We start from the raw sequence: 25,775 nt of genomic DNA, 5'->3' as shown, positions 1-25,775 counted from the left end.
TAATTGAGGAAACTAAAGTTGGAAATATGAAGTGACTTGTCCAAACTCACACAATTCAGTGACAAAAAAAATTTAACACAATCCGACATTATCTTGCCTTATATATTTACGTGTAAGTTTTCCACAATAGAAAGAAAGCTCTCCGAGAACAGGGATCATGTTTTTTCCTTTTCTTCATTGTGTGTCTAGCCCCTCGCACAGAGGGTAGCATGCAGTTGGCTCCCAATAAATAGTATTTATCTGTTTGAGTTCAAAGCAACCCAGATCTCAGCAGCCTGGACTTGAACATTCAAATTGCTCTACTCCTGCACCACTTTCTATTTCATTATTTTCAATTCATTCCAACTCCACTACAAAAATCCAGATCTTGGGATGCCTGGGGGACTCAGCGATTGAGTGTCTGCTTTCAGCTTGGGGGGTGGGGGTGTCCTTGGGATCAAGTCCCACATCTGGCTCCTTGCAGGGAGCCTGCTTCTCCCTCTGCCTGTGTCTCTGCCTCTCTCTGTGTCTCTCATGAATAAATAAATAAAATAAATAAAATATTTAAATTAAAAAAAAATCCAGATCTTGTTTCTGGACTTCTGCTAGTTTCCCACTGACCTCTCTTCGTGTCCCTTCAACAAGAACCCTTAGAGGTCAGCACACATTCGCACTTTGCCTGCCATTAAGATTTCTCCTAGTCCTGTAGCTGAGCAGTCCACCCTTTCAGCCCTCAACACCCCCAGGGGTGCTTGTGGGCGTGGAGCCCATCAGGGGATGGAGTTGGTTCTGGTTTGGGCTCTGTTTGTATGTCTACTACTGCCTTTGGCTATCCCAAGGACTTCGATTTCCTCATCTCAATCTCGGCCAACGAGGCTGAAATTGGATGACCTCAGAAGTTCTTTATAACTTTAAGACTCTAGGGCTTTTCACTTTATCCTATAGTGGTCTTCTATTGAGCTTATGGCCAAGATGGCAGGTCTTAGGGGAGGCATGCTTGGGTCGAGGCGTGGGGGCGAAGCCAGCCTTGGGAAGCCTGTGCGCTAGATGGGGCTGTTCGTGGCCACCGGGAAGGAGGACGGCGCACCTGACGTTTGAGCCTAGCGGCCGCGGGCCTCCCACCCCCCGACCCCCCGACCCCCCGCCCCCCGGGTGGGGCCGGCCTCCCCGCCCCGGGCCGCTAGGGGGCGCTGCAGGGCGCTCCCCGGAAGCGGGTGGGCGGGGCGGCGGGAGAGGCCAGGCGCCCGCGTCTCGCGTCCTCCGGAAGCCGAGCGGCGGCCCCGCAACGGCCGGTGGGCGGCGGCGGCGGCGGCCGGGGGACCTGCGGGGGGCCCGGGGCGGGCTCCCGCGCCGCGTGGAGCGCCATGGACGAGGCAGGCAGCTGTGCGAGCGGCGGAGGCTTCCGGCCGGGCGTGGACAGCCTGGACGAGCCGCCCAACAGCCGCATCTTCCTGGTCATCAGCAAGTACACGCCCGAGTCGGTGCTGCGGGAGCGCTTCTCGCCCTTCGGCGAGATCCAGGACATCTGGGTGGTGCGGGACAAGCACACCAAGGAGTCCAAGGGCATCGCCTTCGTCAAGTTTGCCCGCAGCTCGCAGGCCTGCAGGGCCATGGAGGAGATGCACGGCCAGTGCCTCAGCCCCAACGACACCAAGCCCATCAAGGTGCAGGTGCCCGGGGGGAGGGGCCTGCCGCGGGCTGCGCGGCCCTGGGCGGGGGGGGAGGGGGGAGCACGGCCGCCCGCGACGCCGCCGGGGAGCCGCGGCCTCCGGGGCCCGCCGCCGACCCTGCGCTCTCGGAACCCCGTCTACCGGGTTGGGGAAGGGAAGAAAAAAAAAACGGTTACTCTGCTTTTTTTTTGCTTTTTTTTCCCACGTTGCTACGAAGCTTCGTAACGTGCTCAAAGTGCACGAAACTGTGGCCTCTCTGGTGTTGGGCGCTCGTGCACGGAGGGCGGGGGCGGCGGTGCCTGAACCTGCGGCCTTTGTACCCCCCAACTCCCCCCGCGTTGCGGCTTGTCTCCGCGGCTTTGCTCTCAAGGCACAGGCAGCTGCTGCCGCCGCTCCCCCTGCAGGTTCCCTCCCTCTCCCTCCCTCTCTCTCAAATACATAAACAAAACAAAACAAAACAAAAAAGGCAGCCCGGGTGGCTCAGCAGTTAGCGCCGCCTGCGACCCAGGGCGTGACCCTGGAGACCCGGGATCGAGTCCTGCGTCGGGCTCCCTGCGTGGGGCCTGCTTCTCCCATTGCCTGTGTCTCTGCTTCTCTCTCTGTGTGTGTCTCTCATGAATAAATAAATAAAATATTAAAAATAAAGAAGAAGAGCCAAATCACTGTGATGGTAGTGTTAGTTGTGCTATTACTAAGCGCCCCCGCGTATCCTCTTAGTTCATTCCCCCTGAAGGTATTTATGTTGTTTCTGCACTTGTGTGAAATTAAGATACCCCATGCGTGGCAGGAAGGGGTGATTTGGAGGGTTGTTTGGGTCCATCTATGTTCTAGCACAGCGGTTGGCCGAAGGTAGGCAGGCCCTGGACATACCTTACGGTCAGCCGTAGCCAACAGGTCATCCCTTAACTGACTGTGAACTCAGTTCCCGAGCACCTACTGTCACCTGTCCTGTAGAGATAGTTGCCGTGTTTCTAATTCTGTTGGAGATTTCCACAAAATTCTCTTTTCCCTCCCTCGACTTTCCCCTCCCCCCTCTTTTTTTTTTTTCTCTCCCATTGACTTATAGAAAACTGGTAAGAATATTTATGCTGACTTACATAAATGAAAGACTGAAAGATATTTCTATCTCTGGAGGTCTTCTCTGTATTTCCATCCACAAAAGAGAAGGAGCAGAGGAGTGTGCCAAAAATGCAGTAGGCCATAGACATTCCCTTTACTTCCACCTCCCCAGCACTCTGAAATGCAGCAGAACTGATCACCAGCCAAATAAATTGTCAGGCCACAGTGTATGCTCCATCAGGGGTTGTCAAACTTTTTTTTTTTTTTTTTAAGATTTTTAATTTATTTGTTCATAAGAGACACAGGCAGAGGGAGAAGCAGGCTCCGTGCAGGGAGCCCGATGGGGGACTCCATCCTGGGAGTCAGATCCTGCCCTGAGTCAAAGGCAGATGCTCAACCGCTGAGCCACCCAGGCGTCCTGACAAACTTTTTCTCTTAAAGTCCAAATAGTAAATTTTAGGCATAGTGAGCCACATATTCTTTGTTTTTAACAGCCCTTTAAAAATATAAAGTAAGTCTCAGATCCTGGGCTGTGGAAAAACAGGAAGCTGTAGTTTGTTGACTCCTACCCTAGATAGATAATTTGTATCTCCTTCCAGTTGAATTAGGGGAGAGAGTTTTTTATGCTTTGAGTAGAACCACAGAGATCTGTGGACAACCCCCAAAATGCCCCAAATCTCAAACCTATATAATCCGCTTTCCTTGATTAAATTCTTACGAGAGAAGTAAAAGTGCCAATGCCGAAATGTACCCTCCCTTGTAGCTGCAGAGGTTATTCCCCAAAACAAGTTTAAGTTGTTTTTCACATCTTGGTCCACACCTCTCAGCCAGAGGTTTGTTACATTACAGGTCCTAGAAAAACATAAATTTATTCTTTAGCAAGTTCAGCTTGGTCTGTCTTCCCCTGGAATATAGTTTTGTTTCTTTCTGTTTTTGTCTTTTCTGTATTTCTAGTTAAATTAATTCAGCTTCAACTTTTTTCTTGTAGTTTGCTTTTGCAAAGTTCCAAAGGATTTATAAGACAAAAAAGAAAATTATAGCCCTAGGCCTACAGCGAAAAAAGATTGGCTAAGTAAGAGTTATTCTGTGACCAACTACATTATCTTGAGGAAAGGGGTAAAGTCTTGGTTTTTAGCTTTGCAAGAATGACTCTTATTTAGAGTTTATAGTCTAAACAAAAGTCTTAGGAAAAACTGCCCATTAAGTGGTTAATTATTATATATGTGTTCTGCTCAGACACTGCTTGCCTTATTGGAAATTTGAAATATTCTAGTCTTCTAAAATTTAGAAATTTGTGATATGATGACCCCTCCAGTCTCAAATCTTACTTGAACTTTTTCCACCTAGCGTCTTCCTATATTCTTAAAGGTTTCCTGTTTTATTTTTCCGTTGATCACTCATTACTGATATGTCCACTAGACTGACTTTCTAGTGGGTCATTTCTGTATTTCTCAGTACTCATACTTTATACATTACTTGGCATATAATGTAAGTTTATTGAAGGAGTAACTGTTATTTGTCCTTTGAGTTGCTACTCTGAAATTCCGTAAGTTCAGATTTTCTCATAGTGGAATAGTATATAGGCCTTCCCCCCCTTTAAAGTAGTAGATGCAAAAAAGCAACCTTAAGGGCTTCATGTGGATTAATTTTATTACAGGTCTTCAAGTTAAAAAAACTAGCCATTAAAACTCTTATCCTTAGAGCTCTATGAACAAATCTATAATCCTAGTTAGAGATTTTAACATTCTTCTAGGATAATATAAAACCAAAATGAGATGCCTGGGCGGTTTAGTGGTTGAGCATCTATCTGCCTTTGGCTCAGGGCATGATCCCGGAGACCCAGGATCAAGTCCCACATTGGGCTCCCTGCATGTGTCTCTGCCTCTCTCTCTCTCTCTGTCTCTCATGAGTAAATAAATAAAAATCTTCAGAAAAAATGTATAAAGTAATAATAACCCAATATCATAATCCAAGTAATAATAATAATGTAAGTAATCTAATGTCACAGATGATGTTTCAGTAAAACTGAATTGCCAATAGTAGAAAAGCACATATGAGTATGTGCTTATGTAGATCATTTGGATGGTCACTGAGATGGTCCAGAATATGGTTATGTTACCTGTTTTTAAGAGTTAATATTAGAAAGAAAACAATTAAAAATATGACATTCTAGACTTAACTATATAAATAATTATGTTTAAACATAAGTAGACTAAACTTGCCAGTTAAAGGCAGAGATTATCAAGCTTTATAAAAAAGAAAGACCAAGCTAAATACTATATAAAAGAGACATGTGAAGTATAAAGATACAAAGTGGTTGAAAGTTAAAGGATAGAAAAAGCTGGTGTGATATCATATGAAATGGTCTTCAACACAAGGAGTATTGACAGAGATGGGGTAATTTCACAGTAATAAAAATATCAGTCAAAAGTGCATAACTCCCAAATGTTTATGCAGCCAATAATATAGCTTCAAAATACATGAAGCATTATTGATGGAACTGAAAGGAGAAAGACAAATTCGCAGTCAAGTTTTTATACTCCTCTCTTAGTATCTGACGGAACAGCTAGACAAAATCAGTAAAAACGTGATATTTAGGGTGTTTGGGTGGTTCATGGGGTTAAGCGTCTGCCTTCAGCTCAGGTCAGGATCTCAGGTCCTGGGATCTAGCCCCTCAGTCTGGCTCCCTGCTCTGTGGGGAGTCTTGCTTCTCTCTCTCCCTCTGCCCCTCCTCCCTACTTTTGCGCTCTCTCGCTCTCTCTCAAATAAACAAACATCTTTAAAATATGTGATATTTAAATAACACTATTAATCAACTGTAATTGGCATTTATTGGACACTGTACTCAACTGTACATTCTTTATCAATGCACTGACTTGCCTCTTGGTAAACAAAAAGGCAAATGTAAAAATACATTTGGAAAAACCAATGCAGACATTGGTATCATCGCATATAAAAAGTCATTGCAGTAAAGATTGCTTTAAAAAAACTTTTGACAAAACCCTATTACACTGCATTTAACCTAACATGAATCTCATACTAATAATGAAGTAAGTATACTTAAGGAATAGGAAAACAGTTAACTGATTCTTTTATTTTTTTGGATTTTGTTTGTTTCTTAGGTTTTCATTGCTCAGTCCAGATCATCTGGAAGTCACCGTGATGTTGAAGATGAAGAACTCACAAGAATATTTGTAATGATACCAAAGTCCTACACAGAAGAAGATCTGCGGGAAAAATTTAAGGTACTTATGTTTACTCATCAGCAGCATCTGTGATAACTTCTAATCCTAAATTGGTTGTATAAGTTACTAAATCTTAAGTGTTGTTTAAGTTATATTGGTGGTAGAGAATTAAATAACTGCTTTTAAGTTTTCTACTTCCATCCAGTTCTAAAATATTAAGCCTAGAATAAACTAACTTTTTAGAAACCAAAAACTGGAAAATATCAGTGATGGCATTTTCCTCCATATAATGAAAACACAGATTCAGGAAAATAAAGTATAAAACCCAGAGTTTTAAATTAGGTCACATACCTGATAGATGGTGAACCAAGATTTAAATCCAGGCTGTCTGAATCCAGAACCTGCTCTTGGTCTTTACAATTTTAAAGTACCCTCTTACCACTCTGTTGCTCTCATGTTGAGGTGAGTCAAGGAAGCCTGAGTATGTGAACTGTATTCCCTAATATTTATTATAAAACTGTAGCATATTGATACACTTATTCGCAGAAAGGCTCATCCTTTATAGAATTTTTGTCCTAAAAATAAGCCTTTGAAAGAGTTCTCTATTTAAAGAAAAAAACTACAGCACTGAAGCAAGTAGTAAGAATATATATGTGTAGTCCATGAAATTTGAAGATAACTTTAAATCCTTTTAGCCATTCACTTGTATATGCAGTGATATACTTTCACAAAAATTATTAAAAGCAGTTCTTAAATTTGAGTTGGAAATTTTCTCCTTTCTCAATGTTTCCCAATACTAGGAATCAGGTGGGCAACATGCAAGAAAGAAAAGAAACAAATAGTAAAAAGTAATTTTCAAAATCTCTGTCCTACCTGAAGTAAGAGTTGAGTAAAATATAAAATACAAAATATCTCAAAAGTAACAGCTACCAAAAATATATATTCCATACTTCCTCCAATAGTAAGAAAGTTTTTATCTTATAAATCTTTATCTTTTTCTGCTTGAACAAGTATGACATTTTTATCCAAATGTATAATAATTAAGTTGCTAATTGGTTACATGAGAATTTTATAAAATAAATAATAAACACTAAGGTGGCACCTGGGTGGCTCAGTCAGTTAAGTGCCTGACTTGATTTTGGCTCAGGTTGTGATCTCAGGATTGTGAGATGCTGCCCTGCACTCAGTGAGAAGCCTGCTTAAGATTATATCTTCCTCTCTCGCTGCCTGCCCCCACATACACTGTCCCTCTCTAAATACTTTATAAGTCTTAAAAAAAAATAGCGCTAAGAATTTATATGCTATATTTGTACCAACATTAAAAATAAACTTTTAGGGTTGCCTGGGTGGCGCAATCGTTTAAGCATCTGCCTACAGTTCAGGTCATGATCCCAGGGTCCTAGGATGGAGCCCCACATTCGGCTCTCTCTCAGTGAGGAGCCTTTTTCCCTCTCCCTCTGCCTGCTGTTCTGCCTGCTTATGTGCTCTCTCTGTCAAATACATAAATAAAATCTTTTTTTAAAAAAAGTAAACTTTTACCCTTATTTTTTACAGAGAATTGACTTTCTGAGAAAGCTGATGTGTTTTAGTGATATACTTTGAGAGGCTCCTTTTTGGAAGAATACATAATCAGTTATGTCCTGTTAGAAGGCAGGGAGCTGTAGCTAATGTTTAATGTGTTCCAGACCCTTTAGGTCTCTTAGTTCATTTAACTCTTAACAATAACCTTTTGAAGAAGGTACAGCTTTTAGCCCCATTTAACTGGTAAAGAGATAGCCACAGAGAGGATAACTAAACTGTCCAGTGAATAAGGGACTGAGCAAAGATTTGAATATAGAAGGTTCAGTTCCAGCTTGTGATCACCACTGAGCAAGACTTTGGATCTTTCCAAACTATGTACACACTCTTACTCTCCCTCCATGACATAGGCAAATTACTGATTTCTCTAAGACTCATTTTCCTTGTCTGTGAAATAAATAATATAATATATATATGCACATATATATAATATGGATATTGGGGTGTGTATACATACATATATATATATATATGTATATAGACACACACACATGTATATCCTTGAAGGATTGTTGTAGCAATAAGGTAATATATGTAAAGCAGATGCTCAGAAAGTGAAGATGGAAATTATTATTTTGGTGGTTATTATTTGCTTATATCATTATTATGGTTCTTTTTCTCATTAGTTTGTGACATTTTGTTTCTATTATTAAAAACGGCTATAAATTCTAATTCTGATTTCTAGTTTTGCAAATAAGGGGCACAAATAAACTTGAAGTTCTTAAATAATCTATTCAGTTACTGATTTTTGACTCCTCTAAGATCATTCTTTTAACTCTCATAGGTGTATGGAGATATCGAGTATTGCAGCATTATTAAGAACAAAGTAACTGGAGAAAGTAAAGGTTTGGGCTATGTTCGATACTTAAAACCATCACAAGCTGCCCAAGCAATAGAAAACTGTGACCGAAGTAAGGATGTGTTCATTTAACATGTTAAAGACTTTTTGAAAACTTTTAATTATTCTAAATAACTGAATCTAATGCTGGTTTTTGCTAATAACCATACCTGCTAATTTAATCCTAGCAATGGGAGTTTTAATACATATATATATATATACACACACATATGTATATATCTAGGATAATTAGTTTTGGGGCTGTGGTTAAGCTTTTATTGAGGCACTGTCTTGAAGAGAAATATGAGCAACTATATTAACTTAGTAAGTGAAAATACTATTGCCACATTTTGGTTATTATTTCTATAGTAATTTAAAATTTTTAAGTATTAAAAAAACTGACCTTTTCAGGCCTTTTTAAAAAATATTTTTTATACTAAAAAACTCAAATTTTCTGTTATGTGTGTTTATATATAACCTAAACCTTAAACAAAATTAAGTATATACTAATAAACATAAAGGTTAAGGATGGGACTTCATGTAATATTTGCCCACATAGGTAATGAAATATTTATTGGGTTAGTTTTTACCTAGAATGACATTAAATGGATCTTTTGCTGTTGCTGGTGTACATAGTGAAGAATAAGAATTTTAAAGAAGCTAAGGAAAATATCCTTTGTTGTCATACTCCTGGTTACATTGACCTTTACAAATAAGAAATAATTAAATTAGTAGATTTTAGGATATTATAAAGATCTATACATACTGGAAAGAATTACTGCTAATCAGTGGAATTCTTAAATAACCTTAAGGTACATACCAAAATTTCCTTTCAGATCCTTCTATGTTTCTCACTCAGCCAGCATTAATTGAGTACCTATGGTATACTCAGCAATATGTTAAGTAAAAGGATACAAAGGGAATAAATATATAGCTTTTAAGGAATTTAATTATATTGGGTAGCCAAGATCTAATAGGCAAAAAAATCGTTAAGGATAATAGAAGACTTTTAAAAGGTTCTTTGAAAGCAGAGAGTATGTTTTATTTATCTGTTTCTGTCATTCCTAGTACCTAGTAGTTATAGGACCTCTGTAAAGATATATTGAGATCTTTATCAAAGATACTGCCATCTATAATAGTCTCCATAAAAATTTGCCAAATGAGAAAATATTAAAAAATATTTGGTATGGTCCAATAGTGGTGAGAAACAACTGCTCTGAGAGCATGAGAATACCTCTAGAGGTAAGATTTACATCTGATAAAGAGTAGGCCAGACAAAAGCTGAGAGCAGTGTAAGCAAAGGCACAGAGCTAGGAATAAACATGTCTTTGCTTAATATTGTGAAGGCAGCAGTCTGAATAAAGCATAATAATCCTGTTGAGAAATTAGGAGGCAAAGTTAACTAAGTACATTGACACCATGTATGGGAGGTTATGAAGAGTTCAAACTTAGTTAAGATTCCCCTGTAGATTGTTTGAAAGAAGAAAAATAGTATCAGGGATGGATTTCCAGAGAAAGAATTCAAAGTGACTGGTTTTTTCCTTTTGGGAGCCACTGAATAATATGATGAAAGCCATGAACCTTCTTTGAAATATGCCCATGTACACATAGACATAAGCATTTTTGTTTAAAGTTTCAGAGAGTTCATGGAACTTTCCCACCTTTTGAAGCTCATCCTTGAAACCCTACTTAACACCTTTGATCCAGAGGCAAAGAGACCAGTTAAAGAACTGTAATTAATTGAAGAGACTCTGACTTAGAAACAAAGGCAGAGAAACTAGAATAAAAAATAACATCTTGTAAGTGTGTTTCAAAGGAAGACTCTTGCTCACAAGTTGAATATGAAAAGCCCTGTAGGATTTTGATGTTGAGCCGGAGAGAAGGAAACATGATGTTATTTGTAATAGGGGGAGTTTGGACAGGATAAGATAGAATTGCTGATCTTTCATGTCTACATTGACCCATAATTTGAGATTCTTGCTCTTTTTATTTATTCTTTGCTGTTTTCCAAAAAGCGAAGAAGTAGGTCTGGTACAGATGGCTTTTGTGTACGTTTTATTTTATACAATTACGGTTATAAAGCTAAGTCAGGCACTATCAATAAAGTATATTGGCAGGTATGATAAATTTGCTATGAAGTTTGAAAGTCATGGATTCTCTTTTTCAGGTTTTAGGGCAATCTTGGCTGAACCTAAAAATAAAGCCTCTGAATCCTCGGAACAAGACTATTACAGTAACATGAGGCAGGAGACACTGGGACATGAACCTAGAGTAAATATGTTTCCATTTGGTGAGTAAGCTGTCCTTTATTTTAATAGTATAAGTAGTATATACAATCTGATTGGGATTTTGTAAAATATTCTTTTATCAGTAGTCTGTAAAATCTCAGTGAAGAAAAGTTAATGTGGGGTTTCTTGAGAAATTTGTCATGACTCCTCATGGTCCTAATATTTAACACTTGCATTACCTAGTATTTAACACCGTGTAACATAGTGTTACAACTGTATTATAGTTGTAATTAAAGTTTTATTATAATTGTAACTATAACAATTATAACTATAATTGGAAATAGTTTCCAGTTACCGTCTTTTATGGTTAGTTATGTATTATCTAAATATTAAACCACATCACTGCCACCTTTTTTGAGTGAGCTTCTGCCTCTGTAGCTGACCAAACAGTATGAAAAACATATGCTGATATCCCCTCAGTATGAGTCTTAAGATTTTATACCTAAAGTACTGCTGCTTTAAAATTAGGGCTAGAAAAGAGAGGAATGACAAAAGTAGAAGTTAGCCAAAGGGAGAAATGAGTGATGAAAGTAAGGCCTGTGTTATTTGGCACAAACTTTCTTATAGGTGAAACACTTGCCATATTTTGCAGTTTTGCATACTAAACATATTCCTCTGAAGTTAGACTACACATTTCTGCTTGTATTTCTGTGTCGAAGGCAGGAGAGCGGGAAAAGTTATCTGTTTTCTCACTATTGGTCCCTTTTGATAGTACTAATGACCAAGAGGATACTACAAAATACAGTGCCTTGGTCCAATGCTGTGGACTCAATGACAGCTCAGCTTATGTACTCATACCTGAAATGTTAAATGAATTCTTGAATGTATAGAAATTAAAAGATGCACTTTTTTCCTACATTGTTGGAGAACAACAATCTGACTTTTCAAGTTTTGACAAGAATGACAACAGAGGCCAAGAAGCCATCTCCAAACGTCTGTCAGTTGTATCAAGAGTTCCTTTCACTGAAGAGCAGCTTTTCAGTATTTTTGATATAGTACCAGGATTGGAATACTGTGAAGTTCAACGAGATCCTTATTCTAATTATGGTACAGTAATGTCTATTATTTTTTAATATACTGTGTTTGATTAAAATGTCTTTTCTCCAGTGGCACTTTTTATGTCAGATACTATTTCTTTGACAATTTTATGTTTTCTTTTCTCCCACTTAAACTTTCAAATTACAGTGATACCTTAAGAAATAAACCCTTGAGGATACATCTCCTTTTCACAAAGTCATTTATTTTTTAAAAATGTATTAACTCCCATAGAATAGAGCATTTTCTGTTTCTAGTTCTACAACCAAAATACCCTAGGTTGGAGGTCTCAGTACTCATGATTAATACTAGGCAAAGTTCTAAAACCCATAAAGTTTCCTCCTCATCCTAAAGTCTGTCTCTTTATTTTTTATTTATTTTTATTTTTTTAAAGATTTTGTTTATTTATTCATAGAGAAACACACAGAGAGAGGGAGAGGCAGAGACACAGGCAGAGGGAGAAGCAGGCTTCCATGCAGGGAGCCCGATGTGGGACTCGATCCCAGGTCTCCAGGATCACACCCCGGGCTGCAGGTGGCGCTAAACCGCTGCGCCACTGGGGCTGCCCTCTTTTTTTTTTTTTTTTTAAACGTTATGCCTCAAAATTAAATTTCTTCCCTTTATTTCAAGCATTTGATTGTTCTTCCCCTCTCTCTGCTTCTTTCCAGTCTTAATTGATGCTAAGCTGGGGTAGCTGTGTGGCTCAGGTGATTAAGTGTCTATCTTTGGCTCAGGTCATGATCTCAGGGTCCTGGGATCAAGCCCTACCTCTGCAAACCCCCCCTCCACTTGTGCTCTCTCTCAAACAAATAAAAATCTTAAAACATTGAAGCAATGCTCTAATATCAGCTATTTGAACTTATTAACTGGTTAATTGGTTTTTTTTTTTTTTTTTTTTTAAAGATTTATTTATTTATTCATGATAGACATAGAGAGAGAGAAAGAGGCAGAGACACAGGAGGAGGGAGAAGCAGGCTCCATGCACCGGGAGCCCGACGTGGGATTCGATCCCGGGTCTCCAGGATCGCGCCCTGGGCCAAAGGCAGGCGCCAAACCGCTGCGCCACCCAGGGATCCCTGGTTAATTGGTTAAACCTAGTATCTAGTGTTGGCTTAACCATCTTTGTAATTTTTTAAGGTTTTTTTTTTTTAAGGCTTTTTAAAAATGGAGTTATTGTGGCATAATGGAAAATGGTTGGCATTCCATTTTGCAATAGTCTCAGGTACAAATCCCAGCACTGGTACGTAGCTCTGAGATCTTGCTTATCCTGAGTCTCTCTGCATCTGTAAAAGGGCATTATTAATACCTTCTATGCCAGGGTTAGATAAGAACTAGAAATACTGTATGTGGAATACCTACTGCAAGTCCTGGCACATAATAGGCACTCAGTAAATCTGGGGAGCTTATTGGTTTGTTTTAAAGAATTGGAGGTGAGGAGTGTTCTAGAAGAGTCATACTTGGCATCTGTTCTAGTACTATTGATACACTTGATTTAGTCCTTTTAGGGTGTCATGGCTATAAGGAGAAGTAGGAAAGTGAGTCAGGTCATATGGGCTGATAGGCCTAGAGGGGTGCCACTCTTCCCACAGACACAAACACTCACCTACTATTATTCTACCCAGCACTGATCTTTTAGCAAGGTTGCCCATCTGAGCCTACTTTGGACCATCTCCAACCCCAATCCAACCTTAGACTATCATTCTTTATGCTGGCTTTAAGGCACACATTTTGTATTTTGGGGTGGATTCATTGTTATGTTTAATTCTATTTGTTTTGTATTTCTTTCCCTTTTTACCTGGTATGTTGAAATGTATTTGTTCCTTTATCTTCTATATTGTTTCTCTGTTTGTTGTATCTAATAAATAAATATATGTGTTATTGGGACACCTTTTATTAGTAGAGTTATCATCATAGAGTTCTATCTGAATTAGTTTTATATGTTCATTTGCTTTCAGAGTTTTAATTTCATTAAGATGTTGGAGTGCTTGGGTTTGGCGAATAACATGAAATTTTAGTGTTTTTCCCCTAGTGGGATATATTATATATATGGGTTATATATTTTATATAGTATTATATTGTGTGTATATGTATATGTATATAAATACATGTAAAACCCCAAATTGGTTACATATTATGAACTTTTTAGTTTTTTAGCTCATGGGCTATCCATATATGGACTCTAGTGTAAAATTACCCCCCTGCTTCAGCATCACCCTCCTAAATTGAAATCTGTTTCCTTAACTGAAAGCTCTCCAAAGGAATGTGAAATTCATGATTTCCAATCTGAGAGCCTCTGTTCCCTACCTTTTGTTTTTAATATGTGCCACTTTTCCTTTATCTTGCACCGCAACAAACCAGATGACTCTGTTCTTATTAGACTATATATTCTCATATCATTTCCTGCTCTGTATGATAGGGAAAATTTTAGCACTTCAAAGCAGATTCGAAAGAACAAAAATTTAAGTAACACTGGTTTTAGGTATATCTATCATATAAGAAATACCAATATCCTAAAATTAAATACATTAGACCTTACTTTAATAATTATATTTTCCTTAAAATATGTTCTCTTTTAGACTCTGTAGGAACATAGCTGTTGCACATATGTATAGAAAACTTTGTTTTCTGACCCATTTGACTGTATTTACTAATTAATTGTGTGATACCAGGCTATTTTTATGTTGTTTCACTTTCTAGGCTTTAGGTATCCTCTCTGTTTTCTTTTTAATTCCTGATATTCTTTACTTTGTTTTAGGTCATGGAGTGGTTCAGTATTTTAATGTAGCATCAGCTATTTATGCAAAATACAAGTTACATGGGTTTCAGTACCCTCCTGGGAATCGGATAGGTGTTTCCTTCATTGATGATGGAAATAACGCAACAGAGTAAGTACCATCTCCAGAGGGTGTAAAGCAGGGCTTTGGGTGTATGTGATATAACTTGAAGAATAAGAATAGAAACCAGTCGACCTCTTAGGTGAGGAAGTCACATAAAACAAGTTGTGGGTAAGAGACTGAACATTTCAAGTTTTCTGTAAATTACCAGTTTTTATCTTTAGTCTCCTTAGAAAAATGGCAACGCAGATGGTAGCGGCACAGCTTGCATCAATGGTGTGGAATAACCCAAGTCAGCAGCAATTTCTGGTAAGTAGGCAAAAATTTAACCTCTGTAAGACATCAGTAGGATAATATAAATGTGGCCTTTGTTTATTAGCCTATAAGAAAATTTTCAGAGCTACAGTACAAGATCACATAGAAGCCATGATATAGATCTCTTTACCTCTTGGCTTAAAATCCTTAAAGTGCAGTTTTTCTTTTTCTTATTTTGTACCTAACTCTTCAACAGCAATTTGGAGGAAATTCTGGATCACAGTTGCCTCAAATCCAGACAGATGTTGTACTTCCATCATGCAAAAAAAAAGCCCCTCCTGAAACTCCTGTGAAAGAAAGACTTTTTATCGTGTTTAATCCTCATCCTTTACCTTTAGATGTATTAGAGGATATATTCTGGTAAGATTTCAATTCCACAAAATTCTGTTTTATAATATAGTTTATTTAAGCCCTCTTACAATCTTGAAACTTCCTATATCCAGTACTTATCAGATAGGAATGATTTGTTCTGTAGTTTAAAAATTCCTTATTTATATCATCTTTTAAAATGCATGATCATTTCCTTCTCTTCTTTATTATTTATGTATTCTAAGTCTCCACACAGAATTTCCTGTTATTTTGTTTTGAAGACATAAAACATAAAGTATTGTTTTAAAAAGTTGCATGCATAAAATGGACAAATCATTTGTTTCTTGATGAAAATGCATCTGTGTAGACCTATCCTCTAGAATTCTTTTTACATATCATTTCCTTTGTGGTTTTAATTCAACTGAACAGTTTATTAAACATCTTCTATTTTGTCAGCTCTTTGCTGGATCTTCAAGGATTATATAGAGTAGACAATTACTTGATTGTAAGGAAGAGTACACAATAAATCTAGAAAAAGGAAAGCTCTTGCTTATTTTTGTGTTTTTAATAGAACTCCTTTAATCTTAACTTTTCAGTCTTTTTCCTATTTGCCTCATAACAATGTTCGTGAATTAAAAAAAAATAGGAAGCTCATTGAAGAGCTACACAAAACATCAGTAGTTCAGATATTTTGACTTTTATTTAACTGATTTGGTTTTTTTTTTTTTAATTTTTATTTATTTATGATACTCACAGAGAGAGAAAAAGAGAGAGGCAGAGACATAGGCAGAGGGAGAAGCAGGCTCCATGCACCGGGAGCCCGATGTGGGATTCGATCCCGGGTCTCCAGATTCGCGCCCTGGGCCAAAGGCAGGCGCCAAACCCCTGCGCCACCCAGGGATCCCTATTTAACTGATTTGTGTAGTTTGTTTCTTTAACATTTCCTTTGTGCCAGGCAGTCACCATGCTAAGTGCAAGGGAAATTGTAATATGTATATTAAACAAGAGTCCTTGTCCTCTGATGGTTAGTCTCATGTAGGAGATAAACAAGTGAATAGGAAAACATCACTAGAGGTTGGTGTCATGAAAAAGAATGTTCAGGCTATGAAATACCTAAGAAGCAATATATAATGGAGAGACCTGACAGATAAAAATAACTTAGAGTAGAAAGGAGGGCATGTGGGTGGTTATTCCTACAAGAGAGAATGTGAAAGGAAATGGTTAGAATATGGAATTTGAGAGACTGGGAGAGGGAGGGTGAGGCAGGAGAGGAAAAGGCTCATGTCAGGAAAGGCCCACAAGCTATGTTAGGGAGTTTGTCCTTACCCTGGAAGGGATTTTTAGGGAGGAAATGATCATATCTGTTTTAGAAAGGTCACTACAAAGACAGGGTAGGGAATAAATTACAGAGGGACAAGCCCAGAGAGCAAGGAAACAAGCAAGGAGGATAGTAGAGCATTCCGAGGAAAAGATAATGACTGGCTGAATGAGGAAAGGGACCTGAGAATGAAGAGAACTTTAATAGAGGACGTGTTTGAGAAGGAAAATTGACTTGAAGATTGAATGTGGGGAGAGGAATGGAAAAGGAGTCCAGAATGGACCCCAGTTTTTGGACCTAAGCAGTTGTATTTTTATCCATTTCATTTGATTTTTTTTTTTTCACTTTGTTTCAGTCGTTTTGGTAACCTGATTGAAGTTTACCTTGTGTCAGGAAAAAATGTGGGGTATGCCAAGTATGCAGATAGAATAAGCGCCAATGATGCCATTACTACTTTACATGGGAAGATCCTAAATGGAGTCAGACTTAAAGTTATGCTGGCGGATTCCCCAAGAGAAGAATCTAACAAACGACAGAGAACTTACTGATTCTTGAGGTAAGCCCTTTTTAGTCTAAATTTTAAAAACACACTGGCTAAATATTATAGCAAGAGGAATATGTATCAAGTTTCTTTTTAGGGATTTGGAAGTTGTCAATTAAAAGCATTATGACTTAAAACTTAGCTAATAAAACCATAGGTTGAGTTAATTTCACAGTATATTTTTTAAACTTGAACTTTTTACACTTAAAATGAATGTTTACCATGTTTACCAGGAAAACGTTTTTGCCCTTCTACAAAGTAAAATCAAATTTTAATGTAGAAAATTAAATAATGGGTTTTCTTGTTTGTGAATGTCTTAAATGTTAAGAATTGGACTTTTTACCATATGCTTACATAACTTTATTTATTTATTTATTTTTGCTTACATAACTTTAAAATTGAAATAGTTCTAAAGATTTTTAACTTGAAGGATTAACATCTTGAGTTATAAATTAAGGTAATTTGTAATAATCTCTATTAAGAGTGTTTGACATCTCACTAGTGAAATGCTTAAAAAGCAGTATCAAATAATATGTCTCGATGGACCTTTTGAACCTAAACACTAGTGTTCATCTGGACTTGTATTTGTGAGTTTGTGCATTAAAACCACACATTCAGAAAGTATTCTCTTGGGCAGCCCAGATGGCTCAGCGGTTTAGCGCCGCCTTCAGCCCAGGGCCTGATCCTCGAGACCTGGGATCAAGTCCCACATCAGGCTCCTTGCATGGATCCTGCTTCTCCCTCTGCCTGTCTCTGCCTCTCTCTCTCTCTCTCATGAATAAATAAATAAAAATATTAAAAAAAAGAAAGTATTCTCTTGTGCGTATATGTATTAAAAAAGGAACCCTGACAGTTTACTAAAATCTCTTGTCTGTTATAATGGTACATACGCAATATGAATTCCATTTTCTTTTCATTTCCAGAAATGAAACTTATATTTCTTTTTCTGTGATAGCCGACTCATCTCCATGCCTTAGGGAAACATTCTTTAAAGTAGAAGTATTAACTCTTTTGCTTTTCTTATTCTGGAAATGTATTCTGAGTTTCAGGGACTGAATTTCAGTTTCCCTGTTCCCACATACACCAGCTTCCACTGTTGGCCAAAATGATAGTGGTTGGCAAGCACTTTAGATTGACCTTAAAGTTACTGACTTGAAAGCAAATTTCTTTTACCTTAGTTTTCTTTCTGACCACTTATGGCGACTAGCAAGTACCAGAGTGAATTGTCGTAACCCTTACTGCTGATGACCGTTTTTCTATTACAGTAAGTCAGGTAACTAGTTTCTCCTTCTAGAAGGCAATTGGCGATAGGAAAGGTCCATTGGGCCATTATGAATAATCCTAATTTAGAGATGTCTTGCGATGTTTTCTTTAATTACAAAATTCATTCTCATTACCCTATACAATGTAGAATTATTAAAATACCAGTGAAAAAGAATTAGCAAGTCCTTCTTAAAACAAAGCTGTCTTTTCATTTTTACAAATAGAATGTTAAGACTTGAATTCTGGTTAGACAAGCTATCTTCTAAAATAGCACACAAAAATGTGTGTGTTGGTATCTATGAATATTTTGATATATACCTAACAATTCTTTTATTCAAAAAACCTTTGTCCTTAAGAAAGGACAGTAATTCTAAGTTCTTATGGAGAAAATATATGAATTACCCCTGTGATTGAGCCTTTCCTAGTGGTTATACAGTAAAAAAATATTCAACTTCAAAATCAGAAGATCTGGCTTGGAATTTTAGTTCTGATGCTTGGATGATTGGGCAGATCTCTTCACCTTTCTGAGGCTGATTTTTTTTTTTTAATAGGGCTAGTAAGAAAAAATGAATCAGCAGAATTCCTTATAAAATAAAATAATGGGGACGCCTGGGTGGCTCAGCAGTTGAGCGTCTGCCTTTGGCCCAGGGCGTGCGTGATCCTGGAGTCCTGGGATCGAGTCCCACATCGGGTTCCTGCATGGAGCCTGCTTCTCCCTCTGCCTATGCCTCTGTCTCTCTCTCTGTCTCTCTCATGATAAATAAATAAAATCTAAATAAATATATAAATATATAAAAATAAATAAATAAATAAATAAATAAATAAATAAATGTTTTGCAGCTGTGAGCTGAAACCTGCATTGGTGATTTTAGTGAAATCTTTGAGTTGTCACCTTATCAAAATAGTCAGAAACTAAAAGTTTAATGATACAAAATGTGGCCAGCTGGTGCTGTGAGAATGAAGCTTTATAATACCACGTTTTCTCCTAGAAAAGTGATGTACATTAATCCCTGTTCCCTACATTAGAGGAAGTGCATACTCTTCAGAATGACTATTCACAAAATCTATCCTTTTTCCCTTTATTGAATCGTTGTACCTATTCAGAGCAAAAATAAAGTAGGTTTAGGTTAGCTGAAAATGGTAAGTCAAAACTAGCTGTATTGGTTTTGAATGTCTTCCACTAAATTACAGCATGGTTTTTAGATTTATTTTTGCTGTAGATTTTCTATTTACTGTGGACTCCATGAGATTCTCCTCCTTTGCTGGTATATTAAATAAATGTGTTGTCTTAAAGTTCAATAAAATAGTATGAAAGTTTCCCAAATTTTACATGATAATGGCCATTGAAGTTCTTTGAGAAGGGCAGTATTTTTTTACTTGTTCCCTTGATTTCAAGGAACATCGGCACCATTCGTAAAGGCTGGTTTCTTTTGTCTCTGAAAAACAGGCCTAAGGGTTAAGTGAGCTACATTGATGAAATAGGAAAAGAAACCGGTCTAAGAATATAACTTTGAAAGTAATTGAGTTCTATTTTGAACTGGGTTTATTGTACAAAATAGGTTTCTCTTTCTATTTGAAGAGATTAAAAATTTTAGTATTTCAGAGTATCCTGATTTTTGTATTAATTCACAGCATTTTCCCTCCAGAAATTCAGTACCTGCTTGCATCATACTTCTGAGTAAGTTTGGTTTTGTTTATTTGGGGGCATCTATGATTTAGTAAGCAGATAACCTTGCTTCTTTTTCCTTTATTTTTGAAATAAAGGAAATTCCTAACATTTTAGGAATACTATATATACAACAGCTGTTTCCTTTCAGGTGATGATTTTCATACTTCTGTTGTGTTCTTTCTACAGAACAAAGACTAAATACTGACATAATCCTCAGCTGACTGACTGAAAATGTGACTGGACGCACTCCCTGTGGACAGTTGACAGCTTTTTTTTTTCATATACCTTATAGTCTGTGCACAACATTGTTTTGTCTGGGGAGCACGGATTGTTGACATGTATTTTTGAATTCATACGTCAGTGCTAAAACTAATAGTTGTTTCTTAGAGCAATATGTTGTTATATGTAGCAGAAATAAAGTTTTCTTTGCTTGACTAAATCATGCCTTATTTATGTGAAAGAAGAGAATAAAACATAATCGACAGTGTTAATTTGACTAAATGACATATTTCATTGATTTTGAGATGCATATTTTTATACTTCTGAAATTGTAAACATCTTGGTATCGATGGTGTGCCATAATGTAATTGACAATCTATTTTCATTTCTTAATGGAATGTAAAATAAAAGTACTTCCTTCAATCAGTTGCATCTTAGATTCAATAAAATATGGTAAATTGCTGCTAAACCTACACATGCAGATTGGCTACATACTTAATCTGAGGTAAGAGCCAAAAGACATCAGTAGAAATATTTTATACTATATTTTTATAGTTCTACCAAAATTTGTTGGTGATTACAAAGTTCTTTGAAGGTTATAGGGCAAAGGTAATAAAAAGTTTTAGGTTGTTGATAATAAGTTTAAATAAATGTCAGTGGCTTGGCGGGAGGGTGAACATTTTCCCTTATAAATACAGGATATAATGGTCACTGCAAAATGTGACATGCAAGTAATTTCAGAACAGATTATGATAGAATAGTCATTTCAAAAAAATATTAAAAGTTGGGGATCCTACTCTGCTTGTATTTTGAAAATCCAAGAAAAAATTTTTAGCCGCTGTTAAGGTAAATAATATGGATCAGAAAAGGTATATCTAAATCAGAAACTCAGCATCTTAAGGATATTATGAATGGTATGTAATTATGAAAACCACTGAATTACCTCCTCATTATGCCTCTCACCTCCTGAGTTAAACTAAAAATAATGAAAGATTAAATTCACTGAGCATAATAGAGTATTACAGCTTGACATCTCTCCATTGAAAAATTGAAATCCTTTTTTTGAATCAAAATATTTAGTAAATTTAGATGAGAAAATTTCTAATCTCATCTTCCCAGGCAGGACTTAGTGAATGAGAATGGAATCTTTATGAACCAAAGGGCATATTTTGAAAAGAAAGTAAATGTACTCATTCAAAATGAAAAACCTAAGTGAAGAGAGTTGAGGATTAATTACCAACAGGTAGATTTATTCGTCCTACACTCATTTATTGCGCACATAGTTCCATTTTCACGGATTGGAACCAAATTGTGCCCTACAGGTTATCAGGCTGTACCACTCAAGAAATGCTTGAATTCCCCCCAGAAATATATCTAGCAGCTGGTTAATCTAAATGGTGTAAAAATAGGGAGCTCTTTTAACGCATAGCTGAGGCCATTACATCTTTGATTATCCTCCTAATTGACAAAATCTGATTTCCCCACACTTTTTACCTATTAGTCTTTAAGTTTTTCACTGTGCCATATAGAAGAAGTTAAATCTTTCAGGTGATAGCTACCATATGCCCTCCTGCCCTCCAAATTTTCTATTTGGATGAAATATTCCCAATTTCTCCATTCTGCATTTAATGTCAGAGAGCCAGTTTCAGCAAACAGTTGTGGTTTCAGTAAGGTGTCTTAGGTAGATTTATCTCCTTGATTCCTTCATAGTAAATTCTACAGTGATTTGTATTCTCTGCCTACAAAACACTGCTTTTATGATGGCACCGTTCTATTGTGTTTTCCAGCAGCGTGTCCCAGTTGTCGCTTGTAGTTGAACCTTAAAAGTTTATTTTTAAAAACTAAAATGGCACATTTTTCTTAAAATGAAGAGGTTTAGAACCTAAGAAAATAGCATCTAATAATCTAGTGCTCATCTTTTCACTTAAATGTTTACTTCTCAAATGCATTCTGGATATAAGAACATAACATATAGACACCTAGATGCTCTGCATATGTCAGTTACTAAAATGGCTGGCATAGAGGGGTTTTTATTAGGTGTGTATTTCTTTAATTTGAAAAAAAGAAAAAGTTAAACAATTCAGATCAATAAACTTATTTCTCAGATATGTGGTTTCAATATAAATAGCATCAAAAAAAAAAATCCTGATCAAAACTTTCATGTGAAGTCATTGTCAGGTCTTTTATGGTAGATCACAGATGCTGAAAGCAGTTACCAGATTTGCTGTTTCTAGAGCTTTATGTCCTAAGTTCTGTTCCTTGAAATACTAGTGTCTTGAGAGGAATCAGTAAGTGTTCTTTAGGGAAGGAGTTTTCATGGTCAAATATATTTAGAAAATGTTATTATTGCAGATTTTTTTTGGTCATGAAACTTCTTAGAACCTTTGATATGCTAATATACATCACCTCTGTATCTACAAAAGAATACCATAGTTTGCACTGTGAAATGTGTTTTTAGAGCTACACTACTAACGGGGCACTGATACTACAACAAATGTATTTTAGGAGAGATTCTTCCACAGTATATATTGTTTCTATTCAATGGTAGTGGTGTGGTTTTCTTTTTTATCCTTTTCTAATCCCACCATAGATAAAAAGCTAATTACTGTAGCTTTTCTGTAAGGAAATTACTGTAAAATTTTCACATTCTCTGAATGTTGTTCTCTTAATTGGAACCTACATGAGATCAATGAACAGACAGAAAATAGAAATAAAAGATATTACCACTAGGTGGTGATAAACACCGTCACTCAATGAACAGTAGCATTCCAATATGACTTAAGGCATTGAGCATGAAATGATAGGATTTGTTATTGTCTAAAGCAGTGGTTCTAAACTTTAGTGTTCACAAAAATCTGTTTAAAATACAGATACACTGAGTCTGCAGATTTGGGGCTGAGTTTCTCCCTTCTCCCTAAGTGATTTTGATAGGGTTGTCAATGCATTGACTTTGCAGTATGCTGGCCTTAAGAGAGTCCATATGTTGGACCTTAAATTGAACTATTGTAGAAGTAAGACATTGAGAAGTTCCTAAGTCTTTTTATCTTAAGCACGTTTTACGATTAAGCATTTGCTTTTAGTATCAGTAAATATGAATTATAGTAAGAAAGCGAAACACAAGCAGTTTTAGAAATAGCAAGATGACAGGCCACCTTTTTCATGTTAGTAAATATACTTTGATGTTTGTATAGGATGGTAATTTGCTTTTTTGCCACTCAGTGTCTACCTAATTTTATTTTTTATTTACATTTATCTTGAAATGAGTTATAATGAATTTTCATCAGCTTTTGAATCCTAAAGTGAATATTCTTACAAAATGAATGCTTTTTTGGTACATCCGCAAATCTCTTCATTTATAGGTACAGTTTAATTTTCAGTAACTTATTAATTATTTGCATAAAACTAAAACTCAGTAAAGTCAAGAACAAATGAAATATATATATGGCCTTCTCATCCTGGGGTATAGCCACATGCAAATTTTATTTATTTCCATATGTGGATGGTAAGCTCTATTAAAATCATAGCAACTATGAAACTGAACTCTTGACTGAAATATAAGATTTCAGTAAAGAGAGAAAACATAAAGGTCATCCTTATTAGATAAGTTTCATTTTAATATCTGAATTCTAATAAATGGATTGCATTATTTCCTTTTCTAGAAACAGTAACTCAAGGACACATGGATCCTGGGAACTGAAGGTATGGTATTGCTAGGGGATCAGATAGAAACATTTAGTAACATATGGAGTTGCAGTTCGTTCATTATAATGACCATGTTTTGACTTCATTTGAGGTAGAAAAGACTTGTCCTCAGTAGAATATGGAGGTCCCTAATACTAAACTTTGACAAAGTTGCCAGGCCCTGTGAAAATCCATTAGCCTGGTTATCTACCACAGGAAAGGGAGTCCCTATGACTGTCTTAGATGAATTGCAGTCAATATCCAGATGTCAAGGTCCATGTAAGCTAGCTAACCTTCAAGCTAACTAAGGCTACAACCATTGCAGAACCCTGGAGACCGCCTTTCTGACAATATTGCTGCAGAAGTGGCGAAGGGAGGACATCAGGAGACTGTTTTAGGAAAATCATTTGTATTTGAAATGCAAAACTCAGGACCCATATCAAAAAACAAGTACTGTTTCCTATAGAAATTGGAAAAATTGTTGAGCACAATCGGATAACCAAAGTGCATACTCACAGAAACTCATATGAATCTATGCTCTTTTCATTTTCCTGCCTGATTTTGTAGGTGAATGCTGTTGCTGCTAACTGATTTTCTTGCTCATATATTATCATCAATTTTCAGCATCAGTAAAACACAGGTCACAGCGTTCATTAGTACAGAGTTCTTAGAGGGTTTGGGGCTTGTTCTTTTTTCGTTTAATGCTAAAAGAAGAATTAAAGTCATCTACTTTAAAGTCATCTGATTAAAGTCATCTTCATTTACTGGAAGATCTGGTATACAAAAATACATCATTTAATTTTTTTTTCCTTTCATCCTTGACAAAGTCTGTTATATTGTGTTTTGGCACTAGAAAATAGTTTTTACATTCTTATATCATTGATCCTTTGGCACAAGAGACTTCTTTCCTCTTTCACATTAGTACATTAGTAACTTAAGAATGTGATGCTTGGGGGACAGTGTAGAAGGAGATCATGATTTGTTACTTATAGGACTGACTTTAGGAAGAATCTGCAGTGATTGCTGAAAACTGGAACTGGCTGACCTGCATTGGCAATGCCAAAATTGGACCAACAGTGGCAAAAAAAGAACATACTTGGGGAGGTAGCACACATCTTTGTTTTACTATCACAAACTCCTGCCTGGGCCCATCTACCATTTAGATACTATCTTGGCTTAATCTTTACACCAGAAACTCCTAGCAGGGCTTATTTCCTTTCACTTTTACCCTGAATTTGGAGATCCTAAGCACTGTGATATAGGCTCATTTTTTACCTAGCCCAGTCTTTCTTCACTGCTGTAACTCAAAGTGTGGGAGGAAGAAAAAATGAAAGTAGATTTCCTTTATGTCATCCTGAAAGATTAGCAATGTACTTCTACTTAATAGCTTTCAGTTACTTATAATATAGGAATGTATCATGTCTTCTAGATCATACTGATATTGCTAACCTTCAGTTCCCCCCAAAGTTTCATACATGATAGCAGCATTGCCTTTTTGGACCTGTTTTTTCATCTAGAAAATAAAAAAGTTAAAGGCAGTATAAGTAACAAACATCTGCAATACTCCTATGCCAGTTTTCTACAAAAATACCCATGAAACATTCAAATAAAAAAAAAATAATGTTATTCATAGAGACTTAGGTAAAAATAGTGGAAACTAAAGGAATTCTTACTAGGTAAAGCCATAAGGATAATTTTTTTTTTAATAGCGAATTCAAATTCTGCATAAGTAACTTTGTTAGTAAGGCAAGATGACACCTTAGTGCTCCCATCATCTAACATTGCTTATTACCTTATGTATAAGAAGGCTGTACTTACACTTGAGGCAGCTGTTAAAGAGTCCCATCAGAAGAGGCTTTCTGGATTCTTCACTAGTGGCACTGAAGGTGTAACTATCCTGGAGCTTTTCCTTAACTCAGAGAACCACCGCTGGCATTCACCCAGGGGTAGGGAGTGGTAGTCATAAAAGGGGAGAATAATGACAAGAGCAGCAA

The 25,775-nt window shown here is 36.9% G+C and overlaps 1 protein-coding gene across 4 annotated transcripts; it reads left to right on the top strand.

Moving 5' to 3' along the window:
• Positions 1-1,283: 1,283 nt before the first annotated feature.
• Positions 1,284-23,799, top strand: RBM45 (RNA binding motif protein 45). 4 transcript variants are annotated; one of them, XM_077883601.1, is made up of 11 exons: positions 1,284-1,643; positions 5,831-5,953; positions 8,256-8,382; positions 10,477-10,599; positions 11,465-11,644; positions 14,388-14,517; positions 14,691-14,775; positions 14,978-15,141; positions 16,764-16,964; positions 19,859-19,890; positions 20,068-20,320. In XM_077883601.1, the coding sequence occupies exons 1-9, from the start codon at positions 1,344-1,346 to the stop codon at positions 16,954-16,956; spliced, it is 1,425 nt and encodes a 474-aa protein (XP_077739727.1). In that variant the 5' UTR covers positions 1,284-1,343; the 3' UTR covers positions 16,957-16,964; positions 19,859-19,890; positions 20,068-20,320. The 4 variants fall into 4 exon arrangements, 3 of the variants coding, with proteins under 3 accessions (XP_077739727.1, XP_077739726.1, XP_077739725.1); XR_013371945.1 differs by having other exon boundaries at positions 1,285-1,643; positions 19,845-19,890; XM_077883600.1 differs by lacking the exons at positions 19,859-19,890; positions 20,068-20,320 and adding an exon at positions 23,760-23,799.
• The last annotated feature ends 1,976 nt before the right edge of the window (positions 23,800-25,775 follow it).

The sequence above is a fragment of the Canis aureus genome, chromosome 34, assembly GCF_053574225.1.
Source record: "Canis aureus isolate CA01 chromosome 34, VMU_Caureus_v.1.0, whole genome shotgun sequence".
Lineage (NCBI taxonomy): Eukaryota > Metazoa > Chordata > Mammalia > Carnivora > Canidae > Canis > Canis aureus.
The sequence above is the reverse complement of the archived record's forward strand: the minus strand, read 5'-3'. Positions and strand labels throughout refer to the sequence as shown.